The sequence below is a fragment of the Myripristis murdjan genome, chromosome 16, assembly GCF_902150065.1.
Source record: "Myripristis murdjan chromosome 16, fMyrMur1.1, whole genome shotgun sequence".
NCBI lineage: Eukaryota > Metazoa > Chordata > Actinopteri > Holocentriformes > Holocentridae > Myripristis > Myripristis murdjan.
Window position 1 is genome coordinate 16,748,264 of NC_043995.1, and position 22,970 is coordinate 16,771,233.

Genomic DNA, 22,970 nt, shown 5'->3' on the forward strand with positions numbered 1-22,970 from the left:
TTTCCTTTTTTTTTTTTTTTTTTTTTTTTTTTAAACTTTGCTGACATATTTGGCGATAAGCGCTTATTGCTGTGGTGTTTTTGGTATGCACTTCCAAGAGATCACTTAGCAATGAAATTGTGGCTAGTACTGTGGTGTATTTCTCCTTTGGTGAACTTTGGTGAACCAATCATGTCAGTATTAAAAAAAAAAATACTGTTGCTGTTATCAGAGGAGTTAAGCAAGCACATCACTTCTTGTACACCAGAGGATGGTTGTACAATACAATACAATGTAAAATTTCATCAACTACTGTGATGCTACTGTGTTGTAGAGAGATGGAGGGTACAGAGAACAGCAAACATTTATTTATAAGAAAATGCCATGCACTTATACTTAAACAGAGGAGAGGTAAACAAACCATGAACAATAAATATCTTTTGATTGGCAGCCAGTTATCATTATGGCCCCTTAGGTCTATATTCCAGAGCACAAGCCACCATTCACAGTCACACAGATTGTAATCAAATAGACTTTCAGTGAGCTTTAAGTACATAATGGCATGTCCAATGACAGAGAGATTAGTCATCCTCTTTCAAATGATTAGCTATGCCTTCATGGTTACTTTACACAGGCAAAAATGAAACATCAAGTCAAACATAATGAGTACAAATGACAAAATTATCCTGTCACTCTGAACCATATATTTGAATGTGTTGCCAATATATTTACAATGAGCGACAGACAGAAATATCAGCATCTGGTATCCATTCTGATGAGCTGAACACACAAATAACAAAACAAGCCGAGCAATGTTTTCCCATTGGAGGTGCAAGTCCATGCCACTGGCTTTTCCGCTTCACAGAGTGACCTTTGACTCCCTGATATCAACAGCTCCTAGGGCTGGGCTGCCTCATCAAGAGCTAATTGTCTCTTTAAAGAAAATACACTGTGGTTGGGGACCTGCAGGGAGATGCCCCCTCAAGCCCACTGGAACGCTTAGCCATTTGTTACCAATCATGTCAGTGCGCTCTTGGCCCCCCACGTCTTCCTCTCCACACTGTAAAGATTTGATTAAAACAGCTTTGATTCAGCTTCTTGATGACACAGCCAAGGGATTTCCCCAGGAGAACTCCTACCAAATGTTAAATCTCCAGACAGTTGGGATTTTAGCTCTGCAGTTTTACGTTCAGATGTGGTCCGCTGTCCACTGTACAGGCTTGTTAATGTCGTTCTATTTTTGACACTGCCAAACGCTGCTCTGCAATTACGCAAGTACTGCACGTTGTCAGCGGGCTAGTCCCTCAAAGTTAAAAACAATTCAGGTGTTCAAGAATAGCAGTATTTGGAAAGGTCACAGACTTAAAATCTGATCTGAAACTGGAGACGAGTCATGAGCATTCCTTACACTGCTAGGTTGAATTTGAGAAACTCTCTTTGGGAGACCGGCTTGCTTTAGTCCCCTCTCTCTATACGTAAGTCTGATTCATTGGATTAAAGTCTGATATTGCAGCAGACACAAAGATTCTAGACCATGTATTAAGTCTTTCACTATTTATTATATATTTTATAACCTGCCATGTCTCCATGCTTAGGTAAACCCTTGACCTGGATGCAATCTGTTGTTTTCTTTCATCTTAATGAATGAACACAGCTACTTGAAGCCACAAAACGTTTCTACATCTTGCATTTTCCCTGAAGCAGGCGCTTACATAAACATAAAGAAAACTCTCTCCCCTGCTGCCCCATGTCAAAATGTGTATATTTGCAGCAGAGTTGAACACTTTGTGTTTGCGTTGCGGAGAGGGAGTCTGTACTTAGCATGTTGTTTTTAGCTAGTCTTAATGTCTTCCATGTCTGGGCCCATTTGTCCCTGGGCTGACTGGGCCACATCAGTGGGGAATGAGAAAGAGAGAAGTGAAGTTTGTGTGTGTGTGATGTGTAGGACAGCTGCAGGCCTGGTTCGCAGGGCCACTGTGGCCCACTCTGTCACACCAGCCAACCGCGTTCAGCTGTAATTAGCAGATCTGTGGTGAAATTTGTGTTTTAATTGGTCTGTGTTTATGGCTGAGTCTTGTCTATGCAGCTCCTCCACATGAATATGAAGGCTGACGTATGCAGTGGAAACAGACATCTGTATTGACCCTACTGCATGCAGCTGTATATAGCTTGATTTTGTGTTGTAACTGCTCACAGTGAAAAAGTGGTGCAAACGTGACTGTTGAAATGAGAGAAAGACACAAAGAACATTGAACATAGACTGAGGGAATGGGTGGAGGTGCTGACTGAAGTCTGAGGTGATCCATATCAGGCTGTTTGGCAGTGAGGTCAGCCTGGGCTCCCCATTGTTTATCCAGCCTGCCAAGCAGAGCTGCAACAGGTGACTGTCTGATCCCCGGACCTTCAACTCTTCAGTTTGCCAGCTTCACTCTTAATTGTGTTTACTGCTGATGTTGAGAGGTTAATCTGTACTTTTTCATGGACTGTACAGCGTTTTTGGTGTAGATTTTTTAGTCAACATGTTCTGTTTTTTGTTTTTGTTTTTGTTTTTTTTTTTGTTTTTGTTTTATCATATTTTGGTGATAGCAAATGTTTTGTCACAATAATGTAATGTTTATAAGCCAGTGGACAGATGAGGTGAAGAATAAAAAATGTACTAGAACAGCTAAAAGGAGATTAAGCTGATCAGCTCATTTGCCCAACCTGTGACACTGATGTCACTAACCTACACACCAAAAAATTGGTAAAATCAAGACAATGATGGCGTAAATAAGGCTATAATTATGACAGAATTAAGAAATATATTTGTCCGACAGGATCATGCTCTTCAGAAGAGTATCCAACAGAGATCAAGAGGAAATGGGAGCAATTGTTAAAAACATAGTGGTACCAAATATGCCCAACCCCAGCAATTTATGACCACAATGGGGAAAACAAGCAAACAATAAAATAAGCCAAAAAAAAAAAAAAAAAAAAAAAGTAATGTCATATTCATTACACCCATTACATCGCTGAAGCCCAAAAAGACAGCAATAAAATGCCAGGGAACTGAAGAGCGGCCAATGTGGCTTCACTTTTATGTGAACACATTTGTCTTTAAGCTTGCCTAAGACTGGCTGGTAGAAGAAGTGGCCTTCAGACTTCTCTGCTGACCTTGCCACCCAGATTGCCTGATAGCAGTCAGATATCATGGTGGACACTGTCATCCTCTGGTACTCATTCATTACAATGTGTTACTGTTTAGCCAAATGACAATGGATATCCTCCTTTCTTAAAAATTATACTGTTTCTGCCTTTGTTGTTTGGAAATGTTTCATTTGTTACCACTTCACAGTAAATAATTTGTCACTTACAATGACCTAATGCAGTGGAGCTTAAGCGTTAAAGTGATTACATGGTTTCAAACTGATTTCAAGTAACAATGTCTCCTATCATTTCCCCTCTGGAATCCTCTGATTCTTCCTAACAGCTGTTTTCGTTCATATGACAGATGCAGGATAAAGGTCTATTATAATGCTGATGGCCATGAGACACAATCATATGATTCATCTGACCCACATATTGCAATTTTTTTTTTTTTTTTTTTTTTTTTATTGTTCCCTGCAATTAAACCAGTGGGACTATGGATCAGTTTCCGTATGTTCATTTGTCACATGGAATAGCTCAGACCCCACTGAAACTTAGGGGAATCATGCATCTCATCACTACATTGTTGTTTTTTTGTTTGTTTGTTTGTTTTTCAATATTGACTGAAATATGGCATTAAAAAATACAGGTCAAATTAAAATGGCATAGTTGACAACAGGCAGACCGCATCATTTGCTATGATGACATGTTTACTGTACACAGTGGACAACCGTATGAAATTAATTTTGGAGCAACTACGTTGCAGTTGCAAAGGCAGCTACACAGGACAGACATATTACATTGAATGCTAATTATCAGTGTGTGGCTTTAGAAAGGGCCTGACACTTTAATAACTGAGTTTTTTTCCTTTTTTTTATAGCTGTTTAATGCATCTAACAGAGCAAAGAAACAGAGAAACAGCAGAGAAACAGCCCATGCCCAAATTGCAACAACATTATTCAGTAATACCAAATTATTTAATGTGACAAGGCGAACAGTGTCAAAGCATGACATCAAATGCCAAATGTGGACAAGCTGCTTTGGCAAAGAGGGACAGTGGTTGCAAACTGAAGCTTACCAACAGCAACATACCAACACTTAAAAGGAGAGTTCCTTAAAACCATGAAAATGGATGCCTCAAAACTTATGGAATACAATTTATCCATCTCAGTCAGTCTTACAAAAAACGCAAGTTGTGGGAGTCACAAAGTTGGTATTTTTGGCAAGGCTGCCATTTGAAAACCCTTTAGCACATAACCTGGTGTAAGCAGCACAAAATTTTGTCTTATGAGCAATGGAAAACAGAAATATGGTCTCATTAGTGACTTTTCACCCATTTTCCTGTGGATTTACATTTTGAGAAGCCAAGGGATTCCTTGAATCCACAATGTCTGGTGCCAGCTGTCAGTAAATCTATAATGTATGTGCACTCATCTAATGGGGGTCATTAAGTCTGACAATTGCTCTGCCTGGTCGTGTAACGGTCCAGGGGCATGAGGGCCATTTTACAGGACCAAGTGCACCTTTTGATTCACTGCTCCCTCATGTTCAGAGAGTAGACTGCACCCATACACACTGCTAAAGAAATGTAAGAGTCATTTCATGAACGCCAGGGTGAATTCAAATGCCTTCATAGTCTAGAATCATATTACAAAAGATGTGAGAGATTTAGTTATTACTGATTACTTAACACAGGTGCCATGCGGCATAACACTGTGCAGACATTAAATAAAGACAATGAAGAACTTATCTCTGCCAGATCGCCAATGTGTTTTTTTTTTTTTTTTCTATTGTTTTACTGAACTTTCATATATGTTGCATGCTGTTGAGTATCACCAGAATTCCTTAGACATCCTTTAAAGCCATCAACTCATGTTCCCTGTGTGCTTCATGTTAACTGCCTCTGACTGTGTACCTTTCAGGCACTTGGGGAGCGCTGTCCCTCACTCACAGCATGATTTGCAGCTTGAACAACAACCTGTTGCACCTTAACTAAGGTATAAGAAACAGCGACCATGTTGCATAATACTGAGCATGAGAGAGGGGAGAGATGGTTTTAGTATTAATATTGTCCACAAAGTCAGACCCTCTTAACAGTTATGAAGAGGTGAGCCTAGACTAAACAGACCAAGGGAATAGACTGACTGACAAACAAATAATCCATGGTACCACATACTGCATTCATTTTAGTGACTCTTGAACCTTTACTTATTCCCTTTATGTTATATATGGAGTTCTCCACAAACTATCTTTGGTTGACTGACTCATCCTAAACCGTAGAACATGTTACTGAAATAATCAGTTGGAGAATGCTGATGCTGTTTGCACAACATGTTTTATGTAGGTGAGAGAAAGGTGAGATCTCTCTCCACCCGGGAGTATATCTAGGTTAGATCAAAAAATAAATAAACTCTATGGCAATCCATTTTAATTAGTCAGCAGCTGCAGTGTTAAAGAGGGGGGTTATACTAAATATAAACACCAGTACATTTATAAAAAAAAACATGTTAAAAATACAGTATGTAGCATTAGGCATGAAAGGTCATGGCAGCTGGTGAAGTCAGGATGATAAACTAAATAACCCTTCGATCCTTTGCCATTCCAATGATAAAGTCCCTCTGTCAATATTTAGGTCACCCTTTCATTATCATCCCTTATCTGACTTATAATATCTTTATGGGCACAGCTGATATGATATTTTAGTTATGCAAGTAGATCAACTGACAGAGAGCGTGCTTGGTCTGGTGATGATAAGACTAATAGCTGTATTTACAGTAAGTGCCACCACCAAGCAATGTATGTTGTGCAAAAGGTCAAAGATACAAAGAAATTATTCCTGCTTTTGTTTTGTTTTGTTTTTTTCTTCCTTCATGTGATATTTACAAGGTTCTTTGGTTGCAAAGTGTCAAACAAAATGGATTTTTTATTTTTCTGGAAACTGCTTAACAAATTTTTGAAAAATGTAGCAACTGCTAATGCTAAACTAATCCGAAGAGGAAGTGTGACAAATTTCATAATCCTTGGGTCAGATCACGACAAGCACATTATTTGGAAGACAGATGCCCCACCGGGCCTGTTGTTGGTGCTAAAAAAAGGTCACAGGGTCACCAAAACTGCCAGGTTTCATTTTCTAGCCAACATGAGTGTTATCACGTATTTTCATGCCGATCTACCAAATACATTTTTAGATAAGCCACTCTAGCCCTTATTGTTGACTGACCGACTGACAGACTAATCTACACGGTGACATCTAGGCGCCCATTTCCCAAAACAAAAAAACAAGAATGGATTTGCAGAAACAGACTTTGTAATTTAATACTGCCAGCAAATTTTGAAGAATTTGCATTTGGCTATATGGGAAAACAAAATAGTGCTTCAGTTTAGCCTGGGTCTTCAAGCACCAAAGGCCAAAGAACCATCTGAATACCAAAATACAAGTAATGACTTTTTTTTCTGAGTTGATATAAATAGTTGAAAATAAATACACACCGAAAAAAGGCGAGTGGCCACCCGTGGTCATCAAAATGAAAAGTGAAAAGAAAAATTACATGTATAAAATTCCATAATAATGGTGAAATTAACTCATGCATGAAAAGAAAACAGTACATTTGGTGAGAAACTGTCCCTGTCTACAAGCCTTACAAACGGCTCTTGATGCCAGAGCCTTCGGTTTGCCAAGCCAGGAAATGGACATGCTGTTTTGATGAGACAAACATCTATAGAAATTCAGCATTTCTGTAGGGTGCTAATTTGTCATGCCCCACCACAACATGTAGAATGTATGCAAGGCCATCCGATCTCCTGCTGACCCTTGGGGGTCATTATGACGGGAAAATCATGGCAATAAAGGCAGACAGAATGAGATGGATTCCTGCATTAAGTGGATGAGGCCCTCCTCGCTACAGGACTTGAGTTACACTACAGCCCTCTACACATATGGAGCTCTTTGTCCCACATCCCCTCAGCCTCATGACAAAAACCCCTGGCTGTGTCAGCGAGAAACAACGTTCCATCTCAGACCATCTGAATGCCTAGCTCTCAATGTCAAAGGGAGCTCATCATGTCCCCCCATCTGGTGCTTTCCAGTATGACCGTGCTCTTTGTTGCCTATGTAGATCCACAAAACGTTCAATGAACTACTGATTGGGTTTCCACAGGAACAGTCCCAAGACTTAATGCACGCAAATATAACTCAGCAGGGAATGTTTCTGTTTACTTCTCTGCAACAGTAGAGATAGCCCCTCAGTATTTGCCAACTGCCGTCCTCTTCTGTACTGCTTTCTTCAAATCATCTTCCTTCTGGTTCAGCACAATGTCTCCCTCTCTTTCCTAAGTAATAGTGAGCCTGGGATGTCTGGCTGACACTGGACTCCATGCTCCTGGGTTTCTGTGGACTCGACACTTTCCAAAGATAACACTGGCCAAAGATTTCCACTCACGGGCAGGCTGAGGCCCTGCTGAGGTAGCCTGCCTGATGGGGAACAGACCAAAAAGAGCTGGCTCAAGACATCGTCTCAGATCCATAGCACTGTACTATGAGATACGCCTTCGAGGTCTATAGTTAGTTACTACAGATGAGAGAAACAGGGGCCTACAGTGAAAGGAGAGAAAATGACAGATCAGTATGGGGAAGAGTGAGGTTTATTACGCAGTATACGTGTTCTTCAAAAGCATCCAGACACAGGAGGATGAGCTGACTTAATGGTGTGATACAAAAGGATCGATTTTGATAACTTCATTCTGTTTTTGAAGACTATGAAGACTGATACGTATGTCACCAACAGCAGAGAAAAACAAAATGTATGTGCATTGCCTCATCATGCCATAAGTCTTCAGTAATTTCCTTGGTGTCCCATGAAGTCCTTGTTTCAAACAGACATACAGGTCTGTGATATATTGTACCTTTTCTACTATTCAGAGGTAAATTGAGATTTCCAGGAAGGGCTTGTCCCTCAGAGAGTGGCTGGAAAGCCTGGCCTGGCAATGTGCACAGTCATACGCCACATGATGTCTTAGCAGGGGAACATTCCTCCATGACTCTTTCTCTTCCCCTAAAACCATCTTTCTCAATTTAGAAAATGGGGGGCATGAAAAGTGGTTTAGCACAAAATATGGGGCAGCAGATTAATAGAAAATTAAGCCATAAAAAATGACAAATGGGAAATGTCCCAGACTGGGAATGAAAAATCTTTTCTCATTTTCAGGAACTTTCCACAGAAAGAAATGCATGAAATCAAATCTCACTTACCCTCTTACTTATGCAAACCAATGAAAAGGGAAGGGCAAAAAAAAAAAAAAAGGATGGAAGTTTTACCATCGCCAAACAAGGCCATTACTTAACAGGATGTTCCTGAGCGGAGCTGGTATCCACATTATGTCAAAACGCTAATATCTTAGAATGAAATCGGTACAACTAAAGTCATGCAGCCTCTTTCTGCATGAGGTATCTTTCTTTCTTTACAACTATGATCTACAAAAGGCCATAATACAGAGGACTGATACATAAAGCATGTCTGAACAGTATAATTTCTGTCAGTCTCTACTGAAGTGTCAGCAGCAGCCTAGACAGACTTTTAGATGAAGAATGGAGAGACAAGAAGAAAAGAGAGGAGAAGAAGAGAAGAGAAGCAGAGCTATCCATATTCACTGTAGCTTACAGGAGCCGGGATTGTGTCTCCTCTCAATAAATCACTTCATGGTGACAGGAGGTGGTTCTTTAGTCACTCAGCCACCCCCGCCTGCTGACCTGCAGGGCAACAGCTTCCCTCAAGGGTCAACCCAAACATAAAAGGGGTGCAGCTAGCTCCCATAGCCAGAGCTATAGAGGTCACACAGCCCTGTGCCTGGCCAACCCTTTCATCCTGTAGTATTTACAGAATCAGCATCCTAGGGCACTGGCATCAAAGGTAAAGAGAGAGAGAGAGAGAGAGCAAGATAGAGCGAGCAAGATAGAGAAAGTAAGAGCAAGAGGCAAAAAGAGAGAAAGAGATAGAGAAAATATTAAAGAAAGAATATGACCTCTATGAACTCTGATATATGTGCAACTGTTGCATAGGAGTGTGTGGGATAATCCTGGTGGGCTGTGCTGCGGGGATCTCCAGGTGGCCTAGAGGGTGAGACTGGGTTAACCCCAGTTGACCCTGGCTCTCTGGTTGTGAGAAGCAGGAGATCCAGCCTTGGCTTTCCAAGGAAACCAGAACAATGTGGCGTGTCCATCAAGTAAGACTGCCCCAGAGCAGAGCTGAAATGGGCTTATTCCCTTATATGCCTCATTTCCTAACGCAAGTTTGCCTCAGGAGGAAATCCACAGACTGTTGTGAAAGTAATAAAATCTCATCACTGATCATCATCAAACTCTGGTTATTAAATATCTGATGTTAGGAAAACATATGTCTGCGCATCCACACTTGCCTGAAAAATTCCTTTATTTCTGTATTTTGGTCTGCGTCCAAATTACACTGTGCAAGTATTAAGTGTCATAATGGCATCATTTAATCAAACCCTAACAAATGTGACAGAGAAATGAGATTTGTCCTTATTACTGTTTGCCAAGTTTGAAGAAAACACCGGTTGTATTTGTTCCTGTAAAGTGAAACGACAGCGTCTGTCCCAGGGCAAGCCTCGGCAACAGCACATGGCTCGCTGGCAGGTTGGGCTTAGACGCTTCCTCTGTGCTGAGACACAGAGGGCTCAGATGGCAGCACATGGCAGGAACTCCTTTGGTGCTATTTTAGCAAGTCCAAGAGTTCCTGCAGCTTGCAACAGCTGACACCAGGAGGTTTAATTCCCCCCTTTCCCTATGTCTCTGAGGGTTAAAACCGACTTTTCAATAGAGGAGGGAGACAAGAAGCATTGACATCATCCCATGTAAATAATTTAGTGTGCTGAGTCATGCAGATGAGGACAAGTGACACGTTCTGACATTGAATTAGGGTTGATGTTGTCCGGGAAAACTTCCTGAAAAAGGAGAACTATAACATTTGCTACAAGGAGGGTGGGTAGATACAGAAAACAGGAGATTACGTGCAGAGACTGTAACAGGGGGTATGTGCAGCTGTGGGTCACAGATCGGGTAAAGCAACACTTACTACATTGTAACTGTAAGGAGTATAGGATATTATGTTGTACTGTTGTCTCTTTGTCTCTTTGCTGTCTCTGGATCTCTGATTCGGGTGTTTTTCATTTAATGCAGTAACTTCATTTGAGAATTTTAATGCTCATCTGATGGTTAAGAAAGTGACACTACCATTGGTTCTTTTATGACAAATTAAAAACTAGTTACATAAACTGAAAAATGCACAATGGTCACGTCAAAAACAATAGTGTTATTCTTACTTCCTGAAAAGCTAACATTCTGGAGATACATGGTTTTCACCTGAGAACAGTGTTATTGTTTGATGTCTCTCACTGGGCCCGGCAACACTGGCTCAGTGCAAACAAACACTAAGTATTTCATGCGATATTAAGAATGGCCCTAATTCCAACAAGTGCATTGGGTGCATCAAAGTGATTGCAAACCCTGCTCACACGGTGCAAACACTGTGCCATGATGTTATTTTTACATCTAGTGTGTATCTGGTATCGTCTGGTGTGTGTATGCTTGTTTGTGTGACTGTATGTGCAGATTAACGCATGTATCTTGCCATATGTGTAAAATATACCTACATAATTTGTTGTGGTTTCATGTTTAGTCTACTGTCTACTGTTTTGTGGTGCACCTTGTGTCAGTATACAGCACTGTGTTGTTTAATATGCAGCTACACCAATTGGTGTGTAATGGATAATTGGTGAATAAAAACAATTGCGATTCCCATTCTGAAGTAAACACAGTGGGCATGTGGTGACTGGAGGAGAGAAGAACAGATGAAGCCGTACCCTTTTAGTCCATGACACTGCTCTAATGCAGCTGTTCCTGTTGCCTGCCACCATGGGCTGAGCTCAGTGGAGTGGAAAGTTAGGAGGGATTTTGAGACCAATATGTGGTTCATGATGACACATAAAATAGAACAAAATGTGCAGCCGTCACATTTTTTCACATGATGCACGCATAGATACATCCAATTCAAACTCAAATGATCACAATCACAGGGTAAGGTATACATAACCTGCCATCTTTGCCAAATAAGGTTAATAATGATCTGTGGCATGAAGTGGATGAATAAGCCCTGATATTGCTGCCTTACTGCAGCACAAAAATGCAGTTAAAAGTGGATTATGGTTTGTATTTGTAGTGCTTTGTAGTCATACTGTCTACTGGGGAATAAAGAGCTATAATACAAATTGCAATTAATGGTTAAATGCTGGAATATACATGTGTTATGATAATCTATAATAATTAGATTTATTATTATTTTTTTTTTGATTGGTTGTGAAAAAATTTGGCATGTTATCTTACTTTGGTTAGCCTTCTACTAACTGATTAGGTCTAGATCTGAAGCTGAAATTGAAAAGTAGGATGGCAACACATATTGAATAATGAAATTTAGATATGTGGTAGTTAAAAAAATCACGGTCTGATAGCGTGTCATCACATCAACCAGTTAAGGTAAATTATTCATGCATCATTAATGTGGGTGAGCGGAGAAGGCTGCCAATACCATTTCAGATCCGCCACCATCATCTTTAATGGTTGGCCGCAGATATTGTGGGTTGATAGAATCCTGTGGCTTTCGCCAATCATCATCTGATGTAGCAATAAGCATGAGAGGCAACTCATCATGCCATGTCACTTTTTTTTCCATTGCTCAGGGTTTTTGTGCTTCATACATCAGATTTGATGTCTGGCACTGGCATTAGACCCTGTTAAGTGTCCGTCTTTCCCAGGCAAAGAGCTTCAGCCTTTTTACTGATGTAGTTTCTCAGTGTTTGATTTTGATGTCATGATTTTCAAGATTGTTGCACTTTGCATATTGAATAATTTTATAGTTTTTATCACTGGCTAGAACTTATTTAGATTTCTCATTTACTGTGAAAACTGACCTCTTACAAAGCTGACACACATTTCATCACACTTCATGCTTCATGTGGTTTTCCATTATTTTGCAGATATATAGATAAATAGATTGGTATTTATATATATGCATTATACACACACACACACACACACACACACACACACACACACACACACACACATCTACATATATATATACTTGTGCAAGTGTTTCATATATTTTTATGTGAGTATTAAATGGTAAAACTGTATGCAGTTCATACAAATGTGAGTATTCTGCATGTGTATGAACAGTCTGAATGAAACCCTATACAGCCTCTCTTTGCTTTGTGTTGAAGCTTACTAATACAAAAGGCATTTATCATAGAACAAATGGGGAGCAAGCAGAAAGACCAGTCACTGATGTCACTGAATTCTGAGGTCCAGATGCGCAGAGATATTCAAACAGTTTTCACATTTCCAAACACAGAGATTAAAGGCTTATATACAGGCTTTTATCTTATAAACAAGAGGTTTAAGCAAAACATTTTAGTGCCTTGTGTGTTCAATGATCCTTAAGTGACCACTGAGAAAACCGCCACGCAACACTAATGAGTATATCTGAATAGATCACAACAGTGTCTGACATATTCACTGAAAGATGAGACTTAACTTTACACAGCTTTAACCACAACAATGATGTAAACATGCCCCATTTTCTTCACAACTACAGGAAACATCACTTCTGATTCATACCAATAAAGATTTTCACTCCTCTATAACCCAGACTAAGCAAAAACAGAAAATGTTTCTTTAACTCTGACCAGAGAGGAATACTGGGTAAACTGTTTGTTCAAATGTGATTAGTACAGCATTTTTTACCAAGTTTGGCAATTTACAGCTGAATTCAAGGATATTTTCCAACTGCAAATTTCTTCAGTCCCAGCTAATCTATAACAGCTCCAACTTCAATTGACAAATGGTGCTTTGATGCACATGTTTATATGCTTTGCATGAGTGCTCTGTGTTTTTAAGATAATTCACCACCATGTGCTACATGCATTTCAGGCAGACACCCTGGACCCTCGTGTAACCTGTGATGGAAATGGAGCCATCCCAACATCCCAACATGACTGAGCTGATTAAACAGGCTCTTGGCTGATGTTCACATGAGGAATTGAGGCTTCGTCTCTTTTTTCTCTATCTATGGTGCCTTTCTTCTGCTTTGAAATACACAACAAAGGTTGCCCAATCTTCTCCTGCTAAGGCCACTCTGAGTGGACCCCTTCATAGCCATGGGTGGCCTGTAAGAAGAGGTTCTCCTGGTGCTCGAGTTCTTTATTTCAACTAGGCTCTCCAATCCCCCAACAATCTCAGGAATGGGGGTGAAAGGATTGAGTATTTCAGCCTCAGTCGGTGCCATAATTAGGAGGAAAATGAGAACACCACAGCTACTTTTGTCTGTTTGTTAAGTTAAGCTTTACATTGAGATTGATTAAAACGCCATTAAACTACGACACAACACAGCCTCTTTTGTGGATCTTTACCAAAGTCTAATATTTGTCAAGTGCTTGCTTCTTCCTTGTAAAATAATGTCTTTACATCACATACTCATTCATGCCTTTTTGCATCTTGCAACTGTGAATCCTTCACTCCCCTCAACATTCAGTCTGAGACTGAAGAGAGTATGAACAGACTTAAATTCTTGTGTGGTCAACAGTGAAGAGGATATTAAGTTTTTATTAAAGGCCTACAGTATAAATATCACTTCTGACCTGGATGTGGTCTTATATCAACTCTAAAAATAACAACTGTAGCTGTTCTTTGGCCTCCAACATGTTCACAGCTGATAAAGAGAAACAGATACTACCTGATGGCCTGGATAATATTTACAATGGATCACAATGTGCCCTACAGCACACTCAAGCATCATTCCACAGCTATGTGTCCAGTCTGCCTTTCGTAGGTGATTATATTATTGTTGGTGACCAGGATGGGGGTGAATGACTGTCACATTATTAGCCCATTATCATGAATGTCCTTCATATATTCTCTACCTTTGCCAAATGGCTCACTGAATGTGCCAAAGAGTCTATTGGCACGCAGCCAGTTAGCACAACACACTGCGTGACGTGGGAGGTCACAGGTGGTTCTGCACTTCCAGGGAGGTGAGGAGTGACAGTGAGATAAAGGAAAAACTCAGTGCACTGTTATTCTGTCAAGCACCCAGGAATAAAATGGCTACAGCTGATAAAAGAGTAACATATAATCTTGCAAGTTTTCTCTGGTTGTATAATCAACCAAAGTTTTCTAATATGATCCTGGGTTGCAGTGGTCACGGGGTGAAAATCAGCTAATATTAGCTCTAAATAAGCGGTAGGAAAAGATGGAGGACCTAAGATAAAACATTTCACCGGCCCACCAGCCCACCAGTGACATGACACATTTCACAGAATGGCACAACAAGGATGATAGCACACTTGAGAGGGTGGCAAGTCAGAAGGAGGAAACTATCAAGGGAGACAGCAAGCTGATGTCAGTACAAAGAGTAAGTCTCAGGTATACCACTGTGCCAAATTCCAATAAATAATTATTCAAAGCAAGACAACAACAGCAAATGGTTCAAAGCTAAACAGCTATCTGTGGCAGCATTCCTCTGTCAAAAGTGAAAAAGAAAAAAAGACCTGTTTCAGCAGTGTTGGGTGACAGTCAGTTGCTGTAATGACATATGCAGAAAACATACATTTGAATGTAATCTGCTTTCCCTGAGCATTTCTCATATTCTCCCGATGGTTGCAGAGAGGGAATGGGTCATGTCTTCTTACTGAGACATTGACATCAAAGCAGGAGGAAAGAAAAGGAGCCAGCATGAGCTGAGGAGGAGGATGTGAGAGGGAATTCCATGGCACACTAGGATTTGGCAGAAGGCCAGTGGGGTACTGAGTTAAAGGTCGGGGGTCTTTGCTGGTCAATAGTGGCACTCACTGTCTGGCCACAACCCCAAGTCCAAATTCACATCTCAAAGACGAACAACAGACCATGGACTGAAACTCTAATTAATGGCTATATTTGTTCAGGGATCAGTCTCATTTTATATCGACGATAGCTCTGAGAAACATTCAAAAGAAAGAAAGAAAGAAAGAGAAGACATATTTTCCAGAGCAGCAGATCAAATTGTGGACTGATTGGGTGACAGCTTAAGTAAATTAAGTGGAAAGGGGGAAATATTATTCACTAGAAATTCCTAACCTAATCTATATAATATGATCAAACAGCTCTATTCAATTAAACATAATGACATTTAAAACTGTTTGTAATGTGTCAGATTCAAGTAAATTACAAAGAAAAAAAAAAAAAAAACTCCATGGATGTGTTTTCTCAATGTAGTCTTCCTCCTCCTCTTTCCAAGTTACAGAGAGAGGGCAAACACTGGCTTTGCAGAGGTAACTCAAACCTCAGCTCTAAAACAGCAAAGTCCCTTATGTAAATATACAATAAACAGTCCTCCTCAGACATCAAATAAATGTTGGTGAGTAAAAACAAACTCTGATGGCTTCCAAGTTTCCTTCCTGTGAACAGCTGTTGAAAGTATGTGGCTACTGAGGTTACACACCTGTCCAGTCTAACAAGGTCTACTCCAGTCTCGCAGAAGTGGTCTGGTCACGTGGCACCTTCTCACCTGATGCACAATGGTTTTAAAAAATTACCTTCTGTAATAAGATGTGTCATAAGACACAATGAGTTCCATACTGAATCAAAAGCTTAAGTGGCAGAGGTCTGACTACTTATTGCCAGTGAATGTAACAAAATAAAAGGGATAAAATATCACTACTTGCAGAAATGAGACACAATAATGGGGATGGGGGATGGCTTGTTGTCTAGAGCCATAAAGCTTTGTCTCCTGGTCGGGTTTAAGCTGCATGGTCTCCCCATTCTGCCTTGTAAGCAGAGCAAGATAAAAATACTTCCCTCTTGGATGAAAATGTAGACAGCTCTCTTCTTTTTGGATGGCTGAGGAGCAGTGCTGAGGGGGCTTGCAATTGGAACCAGATGGCTTCTTCATATGTGCATGCCTTTGTATGAATGTGTGCATGTGCACGTGTGCACATATGAGTTTATGTTATGGTAGGGTAAACCCTTGTCTGTGCAGCAAATCTGTACATACAAAAAGAGCCAAGAATTGGCTGTTCAATATGAGGTCTAGTGCTACCAAAAATGGACAAGCGTGCTTTAGGTACAGACCTGGGACAAAAGGAGGGAAAATGGTCCTCTGTTATTGTCCATGAATGAAGAATTAACACAACCTATGTTGTTATTGCTCTGCTTGAGGCTGTCAGGTCATGACCCAACAGAAAGAATATGAAAAAGGAAGTGTGAGAGAGGAAGTATGAGGTCAATGATAGTATCAATCCATCCAATGATCTGATCCTCAGAGTTTTGCTATCAGATGCAATTTGGACGACGAGACCCATTCTCCTCTATCCTCTTCCTGAGATGTTTGCTGCCTCAGGTTTCTCCTCTTTGGCACACTGTTGTTTAGGTTGGCCCCCTGGGGTGACTCTAAATCCACGATCCCATTTTGGGGTCTCTTTGAGGGGAGCCAAAGAGATGAGAGACAAGAGGCCATTTGATCTGCCTCTTGTCTCCCAGGTTCCCTGTTACATGCATGTTTTTAATTATTCTCCTGCTTGCCTGGCACTCCCTGGACACTGTAGCACGACTTCATATTTGATTTGATTGCCGGAATGTGACTCCTAAGTGTGGCGTGACCCTGAGGTCTGCTCAGTATGTGGTAGTGTAACAAGGACTAATTCAAAGCTGCATTGTGTGAGAGCCATTACATAACTGTTTATTAACCAGACAAGGACGTTAACTAAATTCTTGGTTTTGTGATAGATTCCATACATTGGTTTTAAATGCTGCAAAGAACTGGATATAACCCACATTTTGGGCTTAATTGGCTTAGCCATCTTGGCTCCTTACAAAATGACAACAGACATTTCAAGCTGTGATCTTCCCTCTAACAGGCGCATTAACTACTGGAACTGTTTTTTTACATGAGCTCACAAAAGTGAGGATGGCTTAGCGCTGAACTGGCAGAGTGTGTGGAAAAGACAGGCACTGTGGTTGGAAACACGCAGGTAACCTGCAGGTGATCTTACCATCTTAATTCATTGTGCTGACATGCTGTAGTCTGCACAAACACACATACTCACATGCACACACATTATTGCGTTAATTAGACAAATAGAAACAGTGAAAAGCCTGAGCTTAACTGCACTTATTTCCATGCAATTACCTTGTTAGCTGCCAGGCATTCATCTCCTAACACTGTTTGCAGACTTAGCTGACATGGGGAGTCATCACTGCAAATTTACTGCTCAGCGTCTTCCATTTTAAGAACCACAGATTTTCCAGTTGTCAACCTTAAGATCAGAACTAACAATTTGACAAAAGTGCAGTGTGAAAGAGAAACACAAGTCAACAGTGGTCACAGTGAATCATGCCCTGAGCACAGTTTATAAGCGGTTATAAAAGAGAAGGGAGATAATCCAATGAGAATGTGTCACCTCTGATTACAGCTGTCACTCCTCAGCAGGGATCAATGTGTTGACAGATGAACCTGCTCTTAAAGGGAAATGTGTTGGTATTTAAAAACTGTCCTTGGCTCTCAAACTTATGTGACTGATGTGAATTCGTAAATTATGTGGCATTTCCCTTTACACATGCTATAGTGCACCCTAGATGGTTCTCTCTCTCTCTCTCTCTCTCTCTCACACTCTCTCTCTCTCAACTCTGGCAGCCTCGGAGACTAATTGGCACAAACAATGAGCAATCAGGCCCTGCAGTAATTGTATTTGCGGACAACACTAAAATAAGCACAAGACTGCTTTAATCAGGCCATCGCCACCACATCTAGTCCACCAAAACACCAACAGTCCAACAATCGAAATTAAGCTGCTTGTGGCCAATGCTAACACGCAGAGAAGTGCAAGTTTAGTTTATTTTCAAAGCCCCGGGCTATTGTGTTGGTCAAACAAACAGAGACAAAGATCAAACCAGCACTACCATTGGTTACCCAATGATTAAAACACAGCATTTATTCAAAGGTAATGTTCTTTCTATCCCCCAGAGAATTCAGAAAAAGTTATACTGCAGTAATACTAAGGTACCAAGTAAAGCATTCATGTAGCCTATAATAGACAGTATATTTACTGTATTCTATCCTCTATACTTTCTATATTTTTTATTTTTCTTTTTAGGATTCTGGCCTGGGACAACAGATGAAAATGCGCTTTTTAGGCTAACTGTGGCTCATTTAGTTTCCATTTGTGGATTCATGTGCACAGTCCTTTGCTCTAGTTTGCTCATATTCTATGACAGAAGTACAGTTAAAGAAATTGCCATGTGTTTATTTATGAATTAATGAATTTATTTATTTATTTTCAGTACCAGTGTCTCCTTAACTCTTAATTCTTGAACTATTCTGTAAAATAATTCTATGACACAGGGATATCTGTCATTTATTCAATGTCTTTGACATTTGCACTGTAAGCAGACTCTTTCCATTGTTGCACTCAGTGTAAGCCTCTTTGGATGTGTTTCAACCAAAGAACTATGATGTAAATGTTAATATGAGCCATTGGGAGTTCATTTTGTACTTAAGGTTAATAAACGCAAAGCGGGGCGGGCTAATGAGGCCACACTCTGTGCAGAACACCCAGAGATTAATTGTCATGTTGTGTCTGGTAGGCAGTTTTAGGACACAAAAAGCATGGACTACATCACTCTGATTATTACAAATCATTGTGTCAGAGGTGGATTGGTAAAGAGCAGTTTAATAAACCATTAGCTGTTTGACTGAGCTCTTTCCTACTTCCACTGACTTTGTTGCACAGATCCCCCCTGGTTTATGCAGAGCCATATGTAGGCCTATGTGTGTGCTAATGACTATGATTAGGGAAGCCTGGATTAGGTCTTGCTGTGGTTCATGACACACACATACACACACACACACACACAGCAAAAATGAGAGTTAGCCATCTGATGAAGATCTGCAGGGTTAGGGAAAACCAGAAAACATAAGCAAAGTTGTGTACATTACAGCTTAATTAAATCTTGAAAAACACCCCTGAGGTCTTCCACAAAATAGTGCTAAATGACAAAGATTACATAGTGTATAGGATTTTAACCATCTCATCAGTGCTGTTTATGTGGAGGTTTGGGATAAATATATCTAAATATAAAACCAACTCAGATGTATTTAACACTTTAACTGATTTAGCAACTGATTTGTGCTCACAAAGCTTATAAAATGAAACAGTGACCCAGTTACATCAATTTCTGCCCTCGTGACTGTAGATATGATAAATCTGGGAGTAAAGAATAAGGCAGAAATGAAAAAGTAGTGCTTCCAGCTCAAGGACGTTACAATTAAATTAAAAATGCATTTCCAAAAGATATCAATACACCAAGAAAACAATGCCTCTGTATTGGGGACTCTCCAAAGGCATTTTACTCATCTCTCATTAGAGAAAGACAAAGGAGCCGAGACAACAATAACATACACTGCCAATGAGGAGGGCTGTCTTTTGGGACATGTACATTTTGTAAACACTAGGAAGCAATACATGAAACGCTCAGACGGAGAGAGTACCTACACAGCCTTAACAAAAACATGGTATTTGTCTTTGGAAGACTAACCTGACTTTTATCTGCTGTGTAAAGCGGGACTGCCGTCACTGGTAACTCTACTACGAATGGGGCTACAGGGTAAGCCCTCTGAGTCGGATAAAATTAGTGTCAACCGTCTGGACAAGTTACAGTAACAGTGACCACTTCACACAGAGCAGATAAATCAGCAAGCCATGCGGGTTGCCACTGAGAGAGACAACAGAGGGGCAACAGGTGGCCGTCAACTTAGAGAAAAAGAGGGTCATCATCATCCACTTAGACGAGGGAGGCCAATCTGTCTGCCACTCCCAAGGCTCCTCTAAACTAAGCCGAGAAAAAGCAGGAGGAGAGAATAGGGTGAAGCCAGGCCAGGCCAGTGTGTGGCTGAGGTTCAACCCAAATACTCTCAAATAAAGCTCTCTTTAGCAAGTAACCTGGTATTTCAGGCTAAGACTAGAAATGACTTGTGCCTATCCAGTGATGTGAAACTAGGGAGCATCTTGGGAAAATGGAGGAATGGAAAAAAAGAGAGGAAAAAAGGGAATGAAGGAGTAAAAACATATTTCAAGAGCAAAGTGAATTTCTACGTGAACTTTGCAATGCTTAATTGAAATTGCAGGTAAAATATATGATAGGCCTTCTGTATACATGATTTAGGTGTCAAGGACATGGAGGTCTGTGAAAGAGATCCTGCTTGTAATCAACATGTGCAAACAAGTCCTCGTCAAGTGCTAGCAAAAGCTGTCTTTCTCATTTCTCATGTCTTGCCAATAGTTTAAGGAGTTGTCATGGCAGAACAATCGGAGTAAAATATCCACTGGAGTTTCCAAACCTTTCCATTACACGTCATGCATCAGTAGGTAGAGTGAATAACCAGAGACAACTATCAGAGATAGTTCTCGGATCATAATGACTTCAGTCAAATGAAAAATGTCTGTGCCCTTGGTTTACTTCTATTGCACCATAGAAAACGACCAAATTTAAAATCTAACAACTTAAAGCTTGATGGTTTTTCCAGGCCCTGGGTTATTTTTGCCCTTGCAGCCTAAAGAGGAGGCGCTGTGTGTGTCTTTGTGTGAGTCATTACCCATGGATTAAACAAGGTAACAGAGTGATCTACAACTATTTGTCCCTGCCATCATGCCACACAGTCGAAGGTTAAGTAACACGAAACAGAGACCCGTGCCAGGTTCACCTAAGAGGAGCCTGACAAGCGACTAGCAGAAAGGAAGGCAGCAGGCATCCTAAGTTTAATCAGAAGTCAAACTCTGCATGTGTGCCTTTGTATGTCCATGCACGTTTGCATGTCTTTTCACTCAGCATCCAGTGGTAGTTCACTAACATTATTAGAATAAACTATGGGGCCCAATAAAACAAAGTGAGAAGAGAACATGGTAACTCTGAAAAACATAAGGCTGTTTTTTTTTTTTTTTTTTTTTTTTGCCAGGTACTTATGCTCTGCTGCCAGGAAGTTGTTGAGATGCAGTTAAGTCTTACTCATTGTAAGATTCAGGTTATTTCCCCCAAACTGCCACTGTGGAGGTTCAACAAGGACAGAAATAAAAATCATCCAGAGCAAGTAGAGGTGATTCAACCTCATACCTATCTGGTGACGCAGCCTGAGGAACACAAATCGACCACCATGATGTATGCTGAATGAGGCATGACAGCGCCGTTGATGGTTTACTCACCAATGCAGGCATGAACTCTGACAGATAGCTGTGTTCGAAGAATAATGCTGTGTTTCTTGCCTCTCCTGTGGAGAGAGTAAGACAGAGGGAGAGAGATGAATGTTACTCAGACATACAGTAAAGTCATGGGGCAAAATGTGCTATTCTAAAGACCACAGAGTATCAGGTGGGACATCGACAAAAAAATGAAGACACAGAATTTGTCTCTGAATCTACAGTCAGAGGTGAAAGTAACTTATCACATTCACTGATGTTACTGTAATTGAGTAACTTTCTGTTTATTTGTCCTTTTCTGAGTATTTTTAGAGTCAGTAATTTTACTTTTACTTGAGTTCATTTTTGCGTGAGTATTGTACTTTCAATCACATCCATTCCAGAGAACACGTGATAAGTGGCAGACAGTGGAACCTTTTTCACAATAAACACGTGTGTGAAAAAAGGGGAATAATATCAGTGGTCTGTTGATGAGACCCATGTAGACTCAACCATCACATGATGCACTTATTCCACATTTTTCAGTGGTCTGTTGATGAGACCCATGTAGACTCAACCATCACATGATGCACTTATTCCACATTTTTCAGTGGTCTGTTGATGAGACCCATGTAGACTCAACCATCACATTATGCGCTTATTCCACATTTTTCAGTTGAGGCTACAGGGTCCTCACTTCAATCAACCCTTGGCAATTTTCCACAATGCACCTGTAAAAGTACCTAGTTTGAACCGTGTACTCTCATCCTTCTATATCTGCATGGAAAAGATCACACCTAACAAAGTTATTATTATGAAAAAGTAACTCATTAACTTTTACTCCCAGTACAATTCAAATGAACTACTTTTTACTTTTACTTAAGCAGTATTTGTACTTAAGTAAAATATCAGGAAAGTAACAGTAAGTACTTCTACCTGAGTAGCAGTTTGTTGCACACTTTCCATCATTGTCTACAGTAAATGAGCCATCACTGTCAGCGTCAGGCAAGCGCTGACATGAAAATAAAGCTGAATAGCTGCTGTGACAGGGTGCAAAATGTCATTTTCAAATGATATTAATTCTTTTCACCGAATGATACCATTCATGCTTATCCAAATGCTGAACTCCCATAACAAACCTTTACTAGTGTTCTCTGGGAAACAAAAGTGAAGTGAACAAAGCAGGGTAAAATAGGTCTCCAGAGGTGAAAATGCGGGATAGGAGGTCAGCTCCGCCCCCGGTGTTCATGGAGAAATGCCAGGACTCTATTACTCTCCTGTCAACAGCACACAATGTCAGAGTGGCAATCCTAAACAAAGGTGACAACAATGCACGTGTATTCAACTGAGCTGTGAAACTAAATGTGAGAGCAGTGGAGTTTATAGCTGCACTGAGGAGAATTTTCTTACTCCAGCATCCCAGCTACAGACAAACCCAGCAGACTCAAAACTAGACATGAGACTGGACATAAATACAATGTCAAGCACTGCATATTCACTTTGTCAACACATACAGACACACTGCACAGAAAAGCACAGCAGGTAGAGTTACGCAACACCCCCCTCCTAATTCTGCTCTGACAAATGGGCTTTTG

At 40.5% G+C, this 22,970-nt stretch overlaps 1 protein-coding gene across 2 annotated transcripts in view; it reads right to left on the bottom strand.

Annotated features, from left to right (window-relative positions):
• The window catches only part of fhod3b (formin homology 2 domain containing 3b), a 93,551-nt gene that overhangs the window by 56,649 nt on the left and 13,932 nt on the right, over positions 1-22,970 (bottom strand). For both annotated transcript variants that reach the window (XM_030071663.1, XM_030071664.1), the window contains exon 3: positions 21,403-21,467. In XM_030071663.1, coding sequence (XP_029927523.1) covers positions 21,403-21,467 — 65 coding nt within the window. The remainder of the gene's footprint in view (positions 1-21,402; positions 21,468-22,970) is intronic.